Here is a 17443-nt window from a genome sequence, read left to right on the forward strand (position 1 = left end):
ATTTACAAAAACGAATGGTAAAACAATCGAAGTACAAGATTTTGCGTCAAACGCATAATGATACTTTAAACAAAAGAAGTAACAGATTTGATAATAATTCTGGTGATGTGCTTGTCGTATTTCAATTCGGTGTAATGGGTCCTTTTACTTCTCGTCCGTCTGTTTCGAAATGTAGAGCATGAGAATTTTAACATTTCTTTTAATGTGTGTGTTTTCAGTTTTTTCATTGTTTTTTTTTTAGCACAATGGACCTAACGACTGCTCCAGTGTATATCCTGCAAAAATTTGGAGCGGATATGCTTTTTTTTTAAATAAATCGTTTCACTCGAGGTTTTAGCACAAATGAAATTGAAACGAAGCTTCCTTTGGTCGATTAGTTGAACCGCCAAAAAATCGTTCAGTTAATTTGTTTCCGTTGCCAAAATAATAAGACGGAGGAACTTACAATAATTATTACCTGAAAGCATGCATATCAAAACATGAACGACATTAGTTACAAGAAAAAATAACTCAAAGCATGCAAATAAGTCTAACAAGACACAAAATTAAAATGAGATTTAGTTACCACAATATTGAGTAGCCGAAAGAAAACGAAAGATTTTCATTTTTGTTTTAATTGAAATTTTTTGTGAAAATAAATTTTGTAGATCATGGTCTGCGATCGTATTGTACGATCAAACGCGCTCATTGTCTTACAGTGCGCCGAAAAAAAAATCTCATCTTAAAAAAGCGCACAAAATTATTGGTCGGAAGGATTTAAATCAGGAATGATAAAAAAAACTGAAGCGATCAAAAAAGTTTAGATTTTTTTGATTTAAATTTGTTGGTTTTTTGTTCTGTTTTAATAAATTTTCGATAGAAAAATATAAATTTACCATTACTGGCTGTGATCCAAAAGTCAGAGAGAATCCCAGAGGTGATACTGTCGTGCTTCCGTTCTGGATATCCTCAATAAAAAACAAAAAAAACACAACACCAAGTCAAGCCAGTGGTTATATTAAAGAGTAGTAATAATAAAATTATAAAAAAAAGTATAAATTACAGTGAAAGGCATTCAATTTTGTGTCGAAGTTTATACGTATACAACAGCTGATAAGTATTCCTACACATTCTTAGTAACGTGCTTATAAAGGTATAATAGTCATAATGAACACGCATCGTTGTGGTAAAATCGTCTAAGCAAAGCTCGCATAGGAAAACGTACCAGCTGGATTGTACAGCTGAAGTAAACTTCTACACAAAAATGACTGACAACAGCTGTAACGAATTTTCGTATTTTTTTCCCCCGAAGACATTGAAGACATGATCGTGTTAATGTTCGATGATGAAAAACGGTAGAAATTTGTCAACAAAATGTTGCATAAATGAATGAATAGTTGCAACATATTTCGTTAGTGTATTATTTTCTGATTCACCAGTGAATTTGTTACCGACTAAGCCACAATCAATATGACGCAACAGTTTTCAATACAATTATTTTCGATATTAAACCAACGATTCAAATGTACATTTTAGTAAACATATACGTCAAATAAAAACGGGACGAATATATTAACGAAACTGCATCTAAATGTATGTTGCTATCAGTAATCTAAATAAAAACAAAAATTATTTGCAAAAAGAGAAATTATAAAAAAACAGCAAAACAAGAATGGTGAAAACCAAATTATAAAATTTTTAAAAGCTCGCGAATAATTATGACTTTAATTAGTCGTCAGTATTTCTAAGCAGAATTTTTGCGTACAATTCGAATCAGAACAACGTGTGAAGTTCAGTTTAACCCGCTTGCAAATAAGACATTATAATAGCATCACATATTTTACTATCAGCTGTAATCACGTTTTGGTGCACAGGTGCTTCCAGTAACAGTTAAGATATTCGTTTGCAGTCATACTACCATTTCTCGTGTTTTTCTAAACGTTATTTCGTTCACAAATCGTTTATAAACGTCTAGTCATCTGTTATCGACAACCACGACAAAATAAGCCGTGATCTCTTTATATTGATCTGTGATATGCCAAAATTCGTTTCAAAACTATTGAAGTAAAAGATTTCGCACTAGAAACTCAGCGATGATTCAAACAAAAGAAGTCACAGATTTAACGACTAGAAGGCCTAAAATCTGTCCTAACTAGGCAATTAATGATATTAATGATAATAATTATCGATAATTATCGATTATCGATAATCGATAATTATCGACTATTTTTATCGAAAATTATCAAAAAAATATCGATAATCGATAATTATTGATATTTTGATAATTATCAAGATATCGATAATTCGATATATCGATATTTCGGTCCGAAAATCCGATATTTATCGATATATTCCGATATATCGGTATATTATCATGAATTTTCAGATAAATATCAAAATATCGATATTTTGATAATTATCGATAATTATTAAATTATCGATAACGATATGATTAATCAATTATCGATAATTTTGAACGCCTCCCATCCCTAGTCCTAACACCACATGAAGTTTTAGGAGCCCTATTATAGTAATTTTAAGAGTTTCGCTGATTATGATTCCACTTTATGTGCAAATATCATTACTGAAATGATCTTACTGTGCTAGTGGTAATCTGTAAGACAAACCCAGCGTCATCTGTGCTATATTACAGGCGTTTAATAGTAGAATACCGGTGGATCCCAACAATGTATTTTCTAGCATGTGCTCTACGCACAACTTTTCTTGATTCACAACTGTTCAATCGGATGGAGTTCTGATAATCAAATCTGATAATTTTTAAGAATAAATTCTGAATACTAAGCCCTGCTGTCTGCCACTGCGTTTTGAACCCACACTTATGTGGCAACTCAATCGTACAGTTGGTGTGAGTGCTTGACAACGTTTAGGAATCGAACTTCATCCCTTTAGACCCATAAAATAGACCTTGCGCTCTTCTTTACACAAGTTAATCGTCACAACACACATCTGTTCTGTTCATCTAACCGACCTTTTTAAAAAAATATTTTTTCAATTAATTGATAGATGATCAACGACTCTGCTTATAAACTGACAGCTAATTAAAATTGAAACGTTCAGCTCCGATTTTAAAGTTGATTAAATCATTCGGTAGGTCGGTGCAAAAACGAAATAAACAGAATAACAAGCAGCAATAGGAACACAATAAAAATGTTTCTTTTTCGTCTTTTTTTTTTTAATAAAAACGAGTAATGCGAGTGTCCCATATAAATTTGATTACAATAAGATCAACAATTGTATGTAAAGGGAAACTAAATCTAAACCAAAAGTAAAAAATAAAATGTAAATTCAAAACCATTGACAGCGATGCAACAATTTTAACTTACCACTGTTGGTACTTGACCGGGCAGAACTGGCTGTCCAGGTGCAATACCCATTTGTTGCATTAACGCATTCTTCAAGGCAAGATGATTTCTTCCATTGATCAATAATTGATCTTTTAAGTGCTGTGGTGGATGAAAATATTTGCATGGAGGCTTTTCACGATTGCATCGACCCTGCAAAACAAAAGAGAAAAACTTATTATTAAAGGTATACCGTTGTGGTGGGGGTTATTCAATAAATTTTAATGAATGAATAAACGGCAGTAAATCGTAATCGGTATCTTATTTCGGTTTAATTATTATCGACAGCAAGTGATTCATGAGGGGAGACTGTTTTCTCCTTCTGAACGCCGTACAGTTTAATGACTCATCCCTCTCTTTGTATCAAGCAAACACCCCACACCATTCGATTACACACTTTGCTTATTAATCTGACAAACTAAAACCGATTCAACCTAACAGCGAGAACCTCTAAACCGTCTGTTTGTTTTATATATTATTTACCTTTATATTAAACACACCGCCAACTAAGACTTAATTGCACATTAAATATACGAACATTCAATGTATTTCCATCTATTTATAAAGCAATTTTCCACAATAATACAAAACCCTGCATTCACGTCAGCAATACTTCTCAATGAGCTAATGCAATTATCTCGAATATAAAGCTTCATTAGGAAAAACGTTACGGCGTATGGTATAATGGTATATCCATCCATATATATATATATATATATCGATACAAAGAAAAAAGGGGGCGGTTGGTTTCAAATCGGTGGAATATATGTTGTGATATACACACCCACTCTTCCATTCCAATAACAATGTACTTCTTTCACCTTTTATTTACAAATAAAGCAAATACGAATTTTCTTTCAATCCGATTCGCGTTGCAAATCGAAACATATCGAAGGGAAGAGGAAGAATGAGTTCTTCTTCAATGATAGATATTAAGTGGATTGTGACTTGCTGAGCTATCAGGATGGCTTTTTTTAGTTTTTCTTTTTCCTGAAGTTTCTTTTTGCTTATTTTATTCCCAGAGAGATAATGGATTATATAGAGAAAGAGAAATTTGGCGAAAAAAATGAGGCGAATTCGTTGTGTCAATTATTGTAACCAAGCAATTTTTTTTGTAAGTCAACACATACTTTTCAAGGTGACATTGGTAAACCTAGAAATATTTTATTGTATTTCTGACTTAACTAATACAAAACCACTTGTATATGTTTAGTGAAGTACAAGCAAAATGATTTTTATTTTTGACTTATTGCAAAACCACATGTATATGCTTAGTGAATTATAAGTAAAATGATTTTTTTTTTCATTTTTAACCTTTCAGGACGACCTTATCAGCCATGTATCTCAATAGCAACATACTTCACACCATAACCATTCTCCATAACTTATACAATTTTAAAATTCATCAACGACTTGCATCCTTGTTCACCTAAAAACATAAATTACATGTTAACAACACATGAGAAACGAATATCGTTGCATGTAGCAAGCATACATAAAAACCGATAAATCTAATCGATTCATGTTTTATGGCTGACGTACAGTTTACAAAAAGGAATATACACACAAAAAAGCTCAACATGAAAACACACAGGGCTCACATATGACCGAAGAAAGGATGATGGCAAGAAGGGACAAAAAATTCGTATAAAATGAAAATGTCCATTCAATCGCATCGAAAATTGTTCCAGCAACTTATTTGAGGTATATAATGTATTTGGTCCCGTGCACCCATGTCTCCACTACCCATTGTGTATCCGTTTCATGCGAATGTATATACGAATATAAATATTTAATCCGTCCCCAGGAAGAAAAAGATTTTCGTTGGGATAAATATAAATGTCACGTATGAGTTTTAAAACTCTTATCGTATCAAGCTTTTTTTTTCTGTATCTTAAGTATTTGGGAAATTGTGATGGTACATTTGCAAAAGTTCGAAAGGAAAAACCTGAGTTGTGAATACAGAAAAAAAAAAACGGAGAAATTTTTGTAATAAGATCTGAGTTTTGTATAAATAAGAGAACGTGATGTTTTAGAATGTTTGAATAGAGTAGATTTAGTTATAAATTCTATCGAAGAAGTTAAGTTTAGCAAGGAGACATCATCTGATAAATAGACTATGAAAGTTAAATCAATTTCTTTTTAGTGGCTTTTCCAAAGCAACTGAGAAATTTGGAGATCATGATGAATGGAAACGTTCTGTACATTACTATGCTTTTTCGAGCTAGTAGTTTTCTTTAATCGAATGATTGTGGCTTTTTTCTAACGGGTAAGTGTTCCGTCGATTTATCTGAATTTAAGTCAAATTGTTACTTTCTAATCAACGAGAAACAATTGAGAATTATACAGATATTGATGAGCATCAACAAATTAAACAAACGAAGAGTAATTACGTTCTATCTTTTAAAAGTTAATCAAGAGCGAAAGAGGTATAGTTCGGATAAAACTCTTGTCAGATCACTAAACATTTGTTACTGACGGAAACGACAGGAATACGCCATGAGCTCAGGTTAATGTGGTCTTATCTAGCGAAGTGTTTGAAAACCAATGAAGTAATAGATTTTGTATTAAACGACAGTTGAAACGACGGATATAATAGATTTTATACCAAATTAGTCTTGTCATTAGACCCGTACGAAGTACTGGGGTCTTATGCGTTTACGGATACATCCGTAACACGTCGAATTGGACTCCCTGAGTAAGGGGAAACCTATTGTGGTTGTCTAGAGATGCCAAATCAGTGAAAAAAAATGTCCGTCTGTCCGTCTGCACGATAACTTGAGTAAAACGCATCCGATTTTGAAAATTCTTTTTTTTCCCGTTTGGTAATGTCAAAAGACAGGCTAAGTTCGAAGATGAGTGATTTTGGATCGACCCCTCCCGAGCTGTGGCCCAATAAGTGCTTTACGGTTTTTCGAAGATATCTCCGGACATTCAAACGTTACACTTGTAACTGATACGTCAAATAAAAGGTTTTTACAATACCGATCGACAAAAAAAAAGTTTATGGAAATCGGATGACCGACTCGTGAGTTAGACCCCTTGGTGTGGAACAGGCACAGGGCGGCAAGCAGTTTTTGCTTGTAGGTCGGCCACATTTGAACATATTTCGTCTGTTTTAGCATTATTAGATAGGTATTGACCGTACCAATCAGGGAAAAAGTTTTTGAAATTATGTTCTCCGGAGCGTGAGCTAGGTCTCTTGGAGTGAGCTCTTATCTGGCTACTCGGCCGTACAGTGAACATGGAGTATTTTGTCAATATTTTGTGGTGAAGAGACAAAATTACATGTTTAACAGAATGAAGTACAAGATTTTATATAGAACGCCAGTTAAAACTTTCAACTAAAGAAGAGACACCATTATTACACCGCGGTACACTTGCCGGTTTATATATCAAATTAAAATTGCGACATTGATGTAACATTGCGACATTGATGTAACATTGCGACATTGATGTAACATTGCGACATTGATGTAACATTGCGACATTGATGTGACAATGAACCACAAACTTTCATGACTAAATTAGTCGACACATGAACGAATAAATGCAAGATCCCGGAGAATGAAATTGAAACGCAGGCACTTTCTAACCAAATACATCATAAAGATTCACTCAACTACGTAATTATTGAGAAAGATATTCTCAAATTGACCGTAAACAAACACACTGTATACGTAACGGGTCCATTATAAATTCAGCTCAGCTCGGATATAAACCCACCAACCAAATATTCACCAACGTTTGACCATTAAGAATAGGTTTTCAAAGTGGAGTAAAATTTCCTATTAAATATTCATTTCGAACAGCTTTCCCATGGCTAAAGGTATATAACATTTAAAACCCATTTTAAATTTTTAATGACAATTTTCACAGAGAAAATAAATTTGCAAACGCATAGAATGAAATCGTTCTGTAGGTACGTACAATCTATACGTAGCGCTATAGAATCTCGTCTGTTTATAAAGTTCCGATACTGTAGCGCTGAGGATGAGGAGATTTTTCATTACAAAAATTGTGAAAGAAAAAAAAAGTTTTACGGAAAAAAGACGTGCAATGACTCGTTCAACAGTGGACGTTGATTGATTATAAATTCTTTCTGTGACATAGTAAGGGTAAAATAAACTGCTAAAGATAACAGTAAATAAGTTTCGTTTTATGCTTCTGGAATCGGATTTGAATAAATCTTTAATTCCATTTCCTGCAGACAAATCACTGAAATAAAAGTGCCACAAACAACCATAAAAAGTGAAATCTTAACTTGTAACACAGAGTTTCTATACACACAAAAGTTAACTACCAAAAGCATAATCATATATGAAAATAGCAACGTAACTAAACCACGTAATAGGTCACTTGGCGACCATTTACCTAAAGCCATATAATTTGTTCTTAGACAGTTAGCACTTTCATTACAACAAGGAGAATAGTATATAAATGGTTGCACGAATGATTGTTATTAGGCTGACTATAAAATTTATTTAACGACGTTATAGGTTGTAAAAGAGTAAGGGAATTGAGAGGAGCTTTATCCCGTTTAGCCTTTTTTGTCAATGGTATTATCGACGAAACGATGTGACACGTATCACGATAATTGGATCAAGGCAAACGGAATAGTGAATTATGGATGTCTTGTGCGTTTGCACACACTCTAGGGTGTGACAAGTTATGCAATGCGTTGCGAAAGCGCTGTTTTCTTGTCAAAATTATCACTTTCCAGATGTTAAAGCAAATCTATGAAGGATGTCCGGTCCGTACGATTTTCGGTATTTTCCATTAACTTGGTTATGCGGGTCACACTTAGTGAGCCTCAAGTTGATGTCCTTTGTCCCTTTTGGATGGGTCCAAGGTGACGAAATGACAGTTATTGTTAAGGGAGCCTATCTAAGTGACTAATAACACACAAAGTGCTTCAGTAACAAAATGGCTAATTCATCCATCCCAAAATTGCCAATCATCGCCGAATAAAACATATTTCCTGCTGACAATCTCAAAATGTTTGTAATTTACCAGCAAATCGTCCAAACAACATGTCCAACAGCAAGAACCGTATTAGTTATAGATGTAAGACCTTAATGAATAAAGGTTAGACCCACCTCTAACTTCAACACTTGGCTAACTGTGGCTGTGATGATTGCCTTCATGTTTTCCTGTAATGTTCAGACAGTCAACAACAAAAACAGTTATACTACATCACTGACGATCAGTGGTATACATGAATGCCTCATTCCAATCCATACCTATTACACATACGACTATCGGTGAGTCTGACTCATACGTTCTAATGTTCGGAAGATTTTCATTTATTTCCCATTTTTACTCTTCCTTTTTTCCCATATGAATTTATATCCAAGTTGTCGTCGTCGCTATCATACTATATCACAAAATAGTAGTGTTTATACCGTTGTCAATAACACAAAATTATCCCTTTCCAAATGTTGTTCGGTGTATCAACTGCTATGCTATGGAGCTTATATTGATAGCAGAGAAGTTTTTCCCGAAAAGAAACTCCAAGATGATGGCAATGATGGTGTGTGGTGGTGGTGGATAAGAATGTGTAAATATAGAGCTTTGAAAGAATGAACGAACGAACGAATGTAGGAGAGGACGAAAGAAAAAAAAATTGTATAAATAAAAGCACGTATAAGCAACTGTTTGCTTTGTGATTACATCGAAAATTTTCGCCCAACTTTCAATACGTCCACATTGTGCGAGGGTTTATAAAACACGATAAATCTATATTAGGAATGGTAATAGTCAACTGGGCGGGTCACCACTTTGTGTGGGTAAATACAGTATCTCTATGACTATAGACAGACACACAATTTTCTGTGTAAAGAAAACGTTTCAGCGAAATTGTATTTTCGAGATTGGGAAGTTTTCTTTTGAATATTCAGTTGTTTGCCTTTATATATCCATATACACGAGAACATTAAGCATGACATGTTACAGACGAGAGAGAAGACTGCGAGACAATGAAAAACAATTGAGATAAATTTTGGGTTATATTTTAATGGGTCGATAAATTCGGTTATTTTTGGCATTTTATGCGGTTAAAATGACAACACAGTGGAAGCTGAATGGAGTCAGTGAAATGGCTACAGATACGATACAATGGAAAACATTATGGAACAGATTAACTTATTTGGTTATAAGTCAATAACATCTTGCGTGTATCGAAACGATTTTAATGAAATCGTTCAGCTAAAATCAATATCAGACTCAGATAACAAACAAGAAAAACGTTATTGCGGATCGGATAGTTTTCTGACTTTGCACAAAATGTAATTGGCTTGCCGAGTAAATGAGACGAGACAATCAATAGCAGTAGATTAGAATTCGCGTCAACTGTTGGCATACAAGCAATCATAAAAAAACATGCTATGAAAGCGGTGATGTACGAACAGTTTGATGGGGGTCATCATTGTGAAGTAATTATTCCATTTTCAAAAGGATTCTATGGACCACACTGTCATCAGTTATCGGTAGAGACGACAAATAAAAACGATTGCCGAGGTTTTGTAGAGCAAAATTTCCGTTAACAAATGAAGTAACAGATTTTGTTTAAAACTGTTGAAAATGTTTAGATCAATAGAAGTAACAGACCCGATAATTATATTCGTGATATGCTTCTAGTCTGTAAGAGGCTAGTTCTAAATGGCAGTTTGATAGGGGTCATCTAATTATTCCATTATCAAATCAAAGACATTCTATGGACCACACTGTCATCTGTTATCGGTAGAGACGACAAATAAAAACGATTGCCGAGGTTTTGTAGAGCAAAATTTCCGTTAACAAATGAAGTAACAGATTTTGTTTAAAAATCTTGAAAATGTTTAGATCAATAGAAGTAACAGACCTGATAATTATATTCGTGATATGCTTCTAGTCTGTAAAAGGCTAGTTCTAAATGGAAAGCTATGAAGTAATAGATTTTGTACCAAACACAAGAAAAAATCTTAAACCTTGGAAGTAATAGATTACGCAGTTTGTTAAAGGTTACCAGCCATAATTCAATAGGCATAGTTCAATTTATAATTGAACTAACAAGTTTAGTGTGAAATCGGTACCATACCAATTGAATGCAAACCCTAACTCAACCACCTTGTAACGGTAACAAACCTATACACGTTTTAAATGCACACGCTATACAATAAATTATAACCATAACATAAACTTACATCGTCCTGCCCAGCAATAACAGCATTCATAAATAAATATTATGGTCACTACGCCCGAGAGTATATCCAGTAAATATTTACATTTATGGAGTGTTGCATTTTTAATTAAGAATGACCTTAGGAAATTGTTTTATCGTCTCTGCATAATATACCCTTTGGTATCGGGTTTAGTGTTTGTACGGCCACACCAGCCATGTGCACATCATTTATTAGTAACAAGTAAAAGGCGAATTTGCAGGTTAGGAAAGGTTTCCTGGTTATAAATTTATTATTTTAACATTATGCCCACATGCATACACATACAATAGTGGTCGACCGGCTTAATTCTGATTGGAGTGAAAAATAATGGTAATTGAATATTGACACAGATGAGCACGTCCAAACTGAACCAAATTATTTTAGTAAATATTCTAGTTGCAGAAAATGGTGGAAAATTGGGGGAAAATAATTTACTCAAAATTATGCCCCCTGTATTGACAGTGGTTCTGCTCACGACATAATTAGCGTTCGAAAAGTTTGCCTCAGCGGAAAACGTCGATTTATCAAAAGTATCAAATTCTTTATCCATAACAGTTGCGATAACTTCAACATTAATGCATTAAAGTTATAAGTCCAAACTTGTGAAGATTGTCAAACCCACATCAAAAATATATTTACCACACATTCTCCCCCCCCCACCATTTGCCGATTATATATCATATCGTAAATTATTCAAGAATTTTTCATATATATTCGAGATGTCCCCACATATATTTTTGCCATGATCTTGTGTTGCTTAAACAAACCAAGTCAAATTCAATTTATCCTTATTTTCACTCAATTTGATAAACATTTTGCCCTTGTGTTTCAGTCTATCCGTTGGATTCACGTCGATTTACTAAAGAAAAAAACTGAGCAAAAGAAGGAAAACAGAGAATTGTCAAGGCTATCAGTTCATTCTTTTTTCGATTACGCAAAGATGATGTTCGTATTCGTCTAAGTGACAGTACGATGAAATATTGAAGCCTTGAAGAATGAGCTTTATTTGTCGGGGAGAAAAAAATGGGCACGTGTTGTGTTAAGCACTGTTATAATTGAACATTTTCAGCTTGTAGAAAATGATAGAAAAACACTAGCCAGAGCACATTCATTCCGAGCTCCGACAGTCTAAAGACAAAATGACATTTAATTATGTTGCAAAGGACAAAGGATTCATCTTGTCGTCGCTGTTGATAGCAGATGACTAGCCGTTTCTCTACAAGGTCAAAAATATGTGCCGCCTTTTCATAACATATATCCGATTTCAGATCCAAATCCAATAAATTGTAAGCACAAAATTGAAAAGAAAATTTTCCGAGAAATATGAAAATAGAAAAAAAAATCACGAAAAAAAAGTCGAACAAAAAAATACTTAAAACAAACAAACACAGACAAGAACTGCCAACAATAAAAATTCATACATCCAATAAAAAAAAACTTTATTTTTTTTGCTTGATAAATCAATTCTTTTTATAGTTTGACATAGTAGGATGGGTCGAGACATTGTGTTTTTTTATTATCTTTTTTTTTTGAACAGTGGCACGAGTGTAGTCAGTTGTTCGGGATACACACTATCATACATAACAAGTTTAACCAAACTACAAGAGTTTTTATTTGGTGCTATGCGGATTATGGGGTGGTTCCGGTGTGTGTAATGTAGCTTGGAAAATCTATTTTCGGTTCACAAAATGAACAAGACAACAACAACAAAAAAAACTGAATATCAAAATCAATACATTGAACGGTTTTTTTTGATATGCGTATTTTACCCTCACGTACGCAGCGCAAAAGAACGCGAATCAGTGCTATCTCAGGTATATATGGATACCACTGTGTATACATTATAATTCGCATAAGTAAGCAATGACAGGGATTTTAATGGATAGATAAAAAATTCTCGGATATTTGATTAGAAAAAGATATTTTGGTTCGACGAGAGAGCGAAAAAAAAAATCCAGGAAATTATATGGCATAAGGTGGGAAGCCATGTGGTTGTATAATCTTTTTTATGAGAATTTGTAATCGTAATGGCTGTGTAAAGTCAAAGATTTTTTTGTGCCATTTAGATGTATTTTCGTATACGATAAGAGTGATGGATATTTGAAATTTTTAAATGGCACCATCAAAATTTGGATTAAAGTGGTTTGCAATCGAGCCACGTTCAGTACGAGTTACAAGTACAATTTTGTGGCAACTTTTTCGAAACAGTTAGTCATCTGTTACCGATAACGCCGACAAAAATAAGCGATTAGTACTGATTACGGTTGATCAAAATTTTGATCTTTTACTTCGATTGTTCTAACATTTTTTTTAAATTTAAAATCTTTTTTATTTTGTTTAAATGCGCAAAAAAAAACAATAATGACACAGCCATAATCAAAAACAAGCGGTCTCCGATTTTAATGAGTGATAGCTCATTGGATTCGTCTTTCAATTCTAGAAAACACGTATCTTTCACTTTTTCTAAAAAAAATTGTTTTCTGTGAAAAGCGCTCAAAAGTGAAGACATGTCAGAGGGTACCGGAAACAGTTTTTCGACAATAACTCAAGAAAAAATTATTTTAAATGGTTGTAATGTTGTACGATTGTCGGCCTTGGAAAGAGCTACAGGTAGAGTATACGCACCGCTTGGTGCGAGTACATCCACGAGAGTTACGACTAAAAATGTAGTGAATGTTCGGAGAGTTCGCCTCTCTGCAGCTTCGATGTTCCACGAAACTGAGTATGGGGTGATGTAGCTGGCCTCAACTAATATCGTCCCACATATAAATGAACCCAGTACTTTTGTGCTGCAAGCTTACAGAAGTCTTAGAAAAAAAGTGGGTGCAAAAATGCAAATTTTTTCCTTCTTTCTGAGGGCTCTACAGCTGGTACAGCATCCTAGAGTTGAAAAACGAATCCAACGAGCTATCACTCATTAAAATCGGAGACCGCTTGTTTCCCAATCACCTGAAGATTTGGCGATATCTTTCTTAAAATGCAGCACCCAATTTTACCCATTCTACCACAAAAATGGGGCTAATGCTGTTGTAAGCCGTTATATGAAAATTTTAATTTTTTGAGTATAAATACACATAGGGCCTAGTATCGGCCTCAGTCCGAGGATCCAAATTTAATTTTTTTTCAACTACATTCTATTCGGCCTTTGATTACCTTCCAAATGAAACAAAAAATACGAAAAACGGATGAAATTTGCTCGAGTTATATGTAAAATACACATAGGGCCCTAGTAGCGGCCTTAGTCCGAGGACCCAAATTCAACAACATTCTATTCGGTGTTCGATTATCTTTCAAATGAAACAAAAATTACGAAAAACGGATGAAATGTACTCGAGTTGTATGTAAAATACACATAGGGCCCTAGTAGCGGCCTTAGTCCAAGGACCCAAATTTAATTTTTTTTCAACAACTTTCTATTCGGCGTTCGATTACCTTCCAAATCAAACAAAAATTACGAAAAACGGATTAAATTTACTTGAGTTCTATGTAAAATACACATAGGGCCCTAGTAGCTTTTCACTTCTAAGGCCCTAACTCACGGAAATTGGATTTGATTTACTCAAGAAATCGACGTGACAGACAGACGGACAGACGGCCCAAATTTTTATTGCGGATTCGTCATCTATGAACATAGGCAAACACTTTGCCCTTACCGTCTGCTTCGAATTCCATCAATTACACACGGCATCGTAATCCTATAAGCCTCTTCGTACTTCGTACGGGGCTAAAAACAATCTCTTCTACATGGCTTTTCGATTCGATTGAGTCTTAAATTGAAACCAGCTCACGCCGCTGCTTGATCAAGCCTTGATGTACATGGAATTTCTTGCACAAAAATTTTAATTTTCACTAACCGATGAAACATCAAAAATTCGACGGTCCAGATTCAATCGAATTTCAAAATGTTCAAACAAATGAAGTAATAGATTTTGCATTAAAGTGTAGAAAATGGCCTTAGCAACAGAAATAGTAGATTGAAGATTTCGATTTGTGACTGTAAACTCTTATCTAAAACGGATATGACTGAACTCATACATTTTAAATACAGCTTAGGAGCAGTCAACATTAAAACATATATGATTTCAAGCCAAAATATCCGTAAATTGCTCTGATGTGCAGTGCCCCAATTATAATCCCTAACTCTTCCTACATTTCGTTTTCTATTCGCAACAATAACGAACATACTGTACACACACACATTCGCAACAACGAATTAGCAATCTGTCGATATAATATTCCAAAACCACGAGCCTCTAATTTCTTTAATGAGATCTGACATTTGCTAATAACAACTTCCGCTTAGAAATCAGATATTTCCGTCATCCGTTTTCATTCGATATTTCATACAAAAACACTGCGACAACATAATTTCTTACAACGAAAATCAGCAATAAATTGAACGAAAAGGGAAAAAAAACCGATGGGAAGAAGAATCACACGAACAAGTGGAGAGACATTGAGATAGAAGAAGTTATTCTGGCACAGCTGTTGACTAGTTTTATATTACTTTTTCGCATAAACTTCCACTAATATTAGTTTGACAACATCATCACAACCTAAAACCTTTTGAACTATGTGTAATAACATGAGGCATTTATTGTATATATGCTGAAATTGGGGGAGAGCCAGAACATGTCCACAATGTGTATAGACTTTCTGATATTGCATTAAGATCCAAAATGCGGAAAAGATTTTCAAGATGTTTCCCTATAAAATTTATTAAACGTTAGAAGCGGTGTGAGTGAACGCATATGAGTATGTGTGTGGTGGTGATTGTTTGGAGTATGGTTTGTCATATACAGAAAACGATGTAAGTTCAACCGACATCACACCCACCGTATAATTCGAAGCATCATCATTCTGACCATATTACACATTCAATCGAATAGAAAAAATGTGTTTCACCTCTCACTCCCAGCACCGAAGAGTGTACCAAAATCCACACATTTCGGTTTATAATACAGTTGGTAGAAGCCGAAACGTGTGGTATAATTTTCTGTGTAGGGTATAAAAATCTCCATTGCTATCCTATCCTATGTGGTGTATTAAAGTCTCTGGTAAAAAGAAGTAAAGAAGAAGAAGCGGAAAAAAAACCCTTCGTATCCACTGATGACCTTGTCAGATCTAATCACCACATAAAGCCGTGACTCCGTTCCATGTCTTTCTCCATATGCGAGTCAAATAGAATTGCTTTTTTTGGGGATGTTCTACCATCGCCTTAATAGTTATTTACTTCAGTTTTCTTGGGTTTTAGATGTGGAAATTGACAAAAGTACGTGCTTCGGCTAACACCAACAATTACCGGCTTTCATAATTTTTTTTTTCCTCCTTTCTTTCCAACATTCGTTTTCTGAGTTGATTTTACTTCGTGATCATTTCGAGATGGTTTTGTTTTATGTATACATGTTCGAAGGAATGGATTGAATGGTCTCCTGTGCTTAGAGTGTTGTAAATAATAATAGGAACACAGCAAAATGGAAATAAAATCTCGTAAACATAAACGATTGTTTCGTATTATGAACCGTAAATTTTGCGAAAAGCAAAAAGGAGCTGACGTTGTAGCTATTATGTTTATTGGTGAAAAGCTTTCCTCGATTACCCTAATTATATAAGAAATGTACGGCACCAATTGAGTGAATGCTGTATTTGATTAAGCCAAAATGAAGGGAGTTTTACAGCTAAGCCGCCTAGACATTCAATGTTCATTATTTTCAAATGAACATAAAAAGCTAAAGGCAAATTCATATTAAGCAACTTTGTCTAAAATACAACAACAAACCCAACGTGCAATAAATAGAATTCTTTGCAGCAATAACGCAAGTACGATTCGTACATATGAGTTCATAAACAGTTTAATGAAGCACGAGAAGTATTCAGAACATCATCGTTACCCTGAACAATCTAAAATAATTTGTAAATTTGTCTAAACTTTGAAAGATGACACCATCAACACGGTGGCGGGACATTTCGACACCGTCAATATCGTCAGGAACGATATTATCGTTTTTTTGGACGATACTATCATCTAAAAAACGATACTATCGTCTAAAAAACGATAATATCGTTTTTAGACGATAGTATCATCCAAAAAAACGATAATATCGTTTTTTGGACGATAGTATCGTCTAAAAAACGATATTATCGTTTTTTAGACGATACTATCGTCCAAAAAAACGATATTATCGTCCAAAAAATTTTCATCCAGGACGATAATATCGTCTAAATTGGAAAATTCTAAAATATTGTCTGGACGATAGTATCGTTTTCTGGACGATATTATCGTCCCAAAAATTATCGACCAGGACGATAATATCGTCCAAAATAACGATAAATTTGTTCAGAAAAAGAAAATAACGATAATATCGTCCAGCGGATATTTTCATCCAGGACGATATTATCGTCAAAAAAACGATAGTATCAGCAAAAAAACGATAGTATCGTCCAAAAAACGATAGTATCGTCCAAAAAAACGATATTATCGTTTAAAAACGATATTATCGTTTTTTTAAACGATAATATCGTCAAGAAAACGATAATATCGTCCTGAAAATATTTTAAAATTTATAATTTTAGACGATATTATCGTCCTGGATGAAATTTTTTTAGACGATATTATCGTTTTTTAGACGATAGTATCGTCTAAAAAACGATACTATCGTTTTTTGGACGATACTATCGTCTAAAAAACGATACTATCGTCCAAAAAACGATACTATCGTTTTTTAGACGATACTATCGTCTAAAAAACGATAATATCGTTCCTGACGATATTGACCGTGTAGTTATGTCGCCTCACCCATCAACACTGATGATGTGCCATGTAATTATCAAAATTCCGAAATAAAATTTCAATTCTTTTATTGCTGCCAAACCGTCTTCAATGTTGCGAGATATACACAC

General features: G+C 34.1%; 1 protein-coding gene across 12 annotated transcripts in view; it reads right to left on the bottom strand.

Moving 5' to 3' along the window:
* Positions 1-17443, bottom strand: part of LOC119082642 (chromatin modification-related protein eaf-1-like) — a 269989-nt gene that overhangs the window by 30786 nt on the left and 221760 nt on the right. For 9 of the 12 annotated variants that reach the window (XM_037192213.1, XM_037192214.1, XM_037192215.1 and 6 more), the window contains 2 exons: positions 3324-3494; positions 876-947 (listed from right to left, as the gene is read on the bottom strand). In XM_037192213.1, the coding sequence (XP_037048108.1) occupies positions 876-947; positions 3324-3494 (243 nt within the window). The remainder of the gene's footprint in view (positions 1-875; positions 948-3323; positions 3495-17443) is intronic. The other 3 variants (XM_037192218.1, XM_037192223.1, XM_037192217.1) reach the window with 2 other exon arrangements.

Source organism: Bradysia coprophila, unplaced genomic scaffold (genome assembly GCF_014529535.1).
Source record: "Bradysia coprophila strain Holo2 unplaced genomic scaffold, BU_Bcop_v1 contig_476, whole genome shotgun sequence".
Taxonomy (NCBI): Eukaryota; Metazoa; Arthropoda; class Insecta; order Diptera; family Sciaridae; genus Bradysia; species Bradysia coprophila.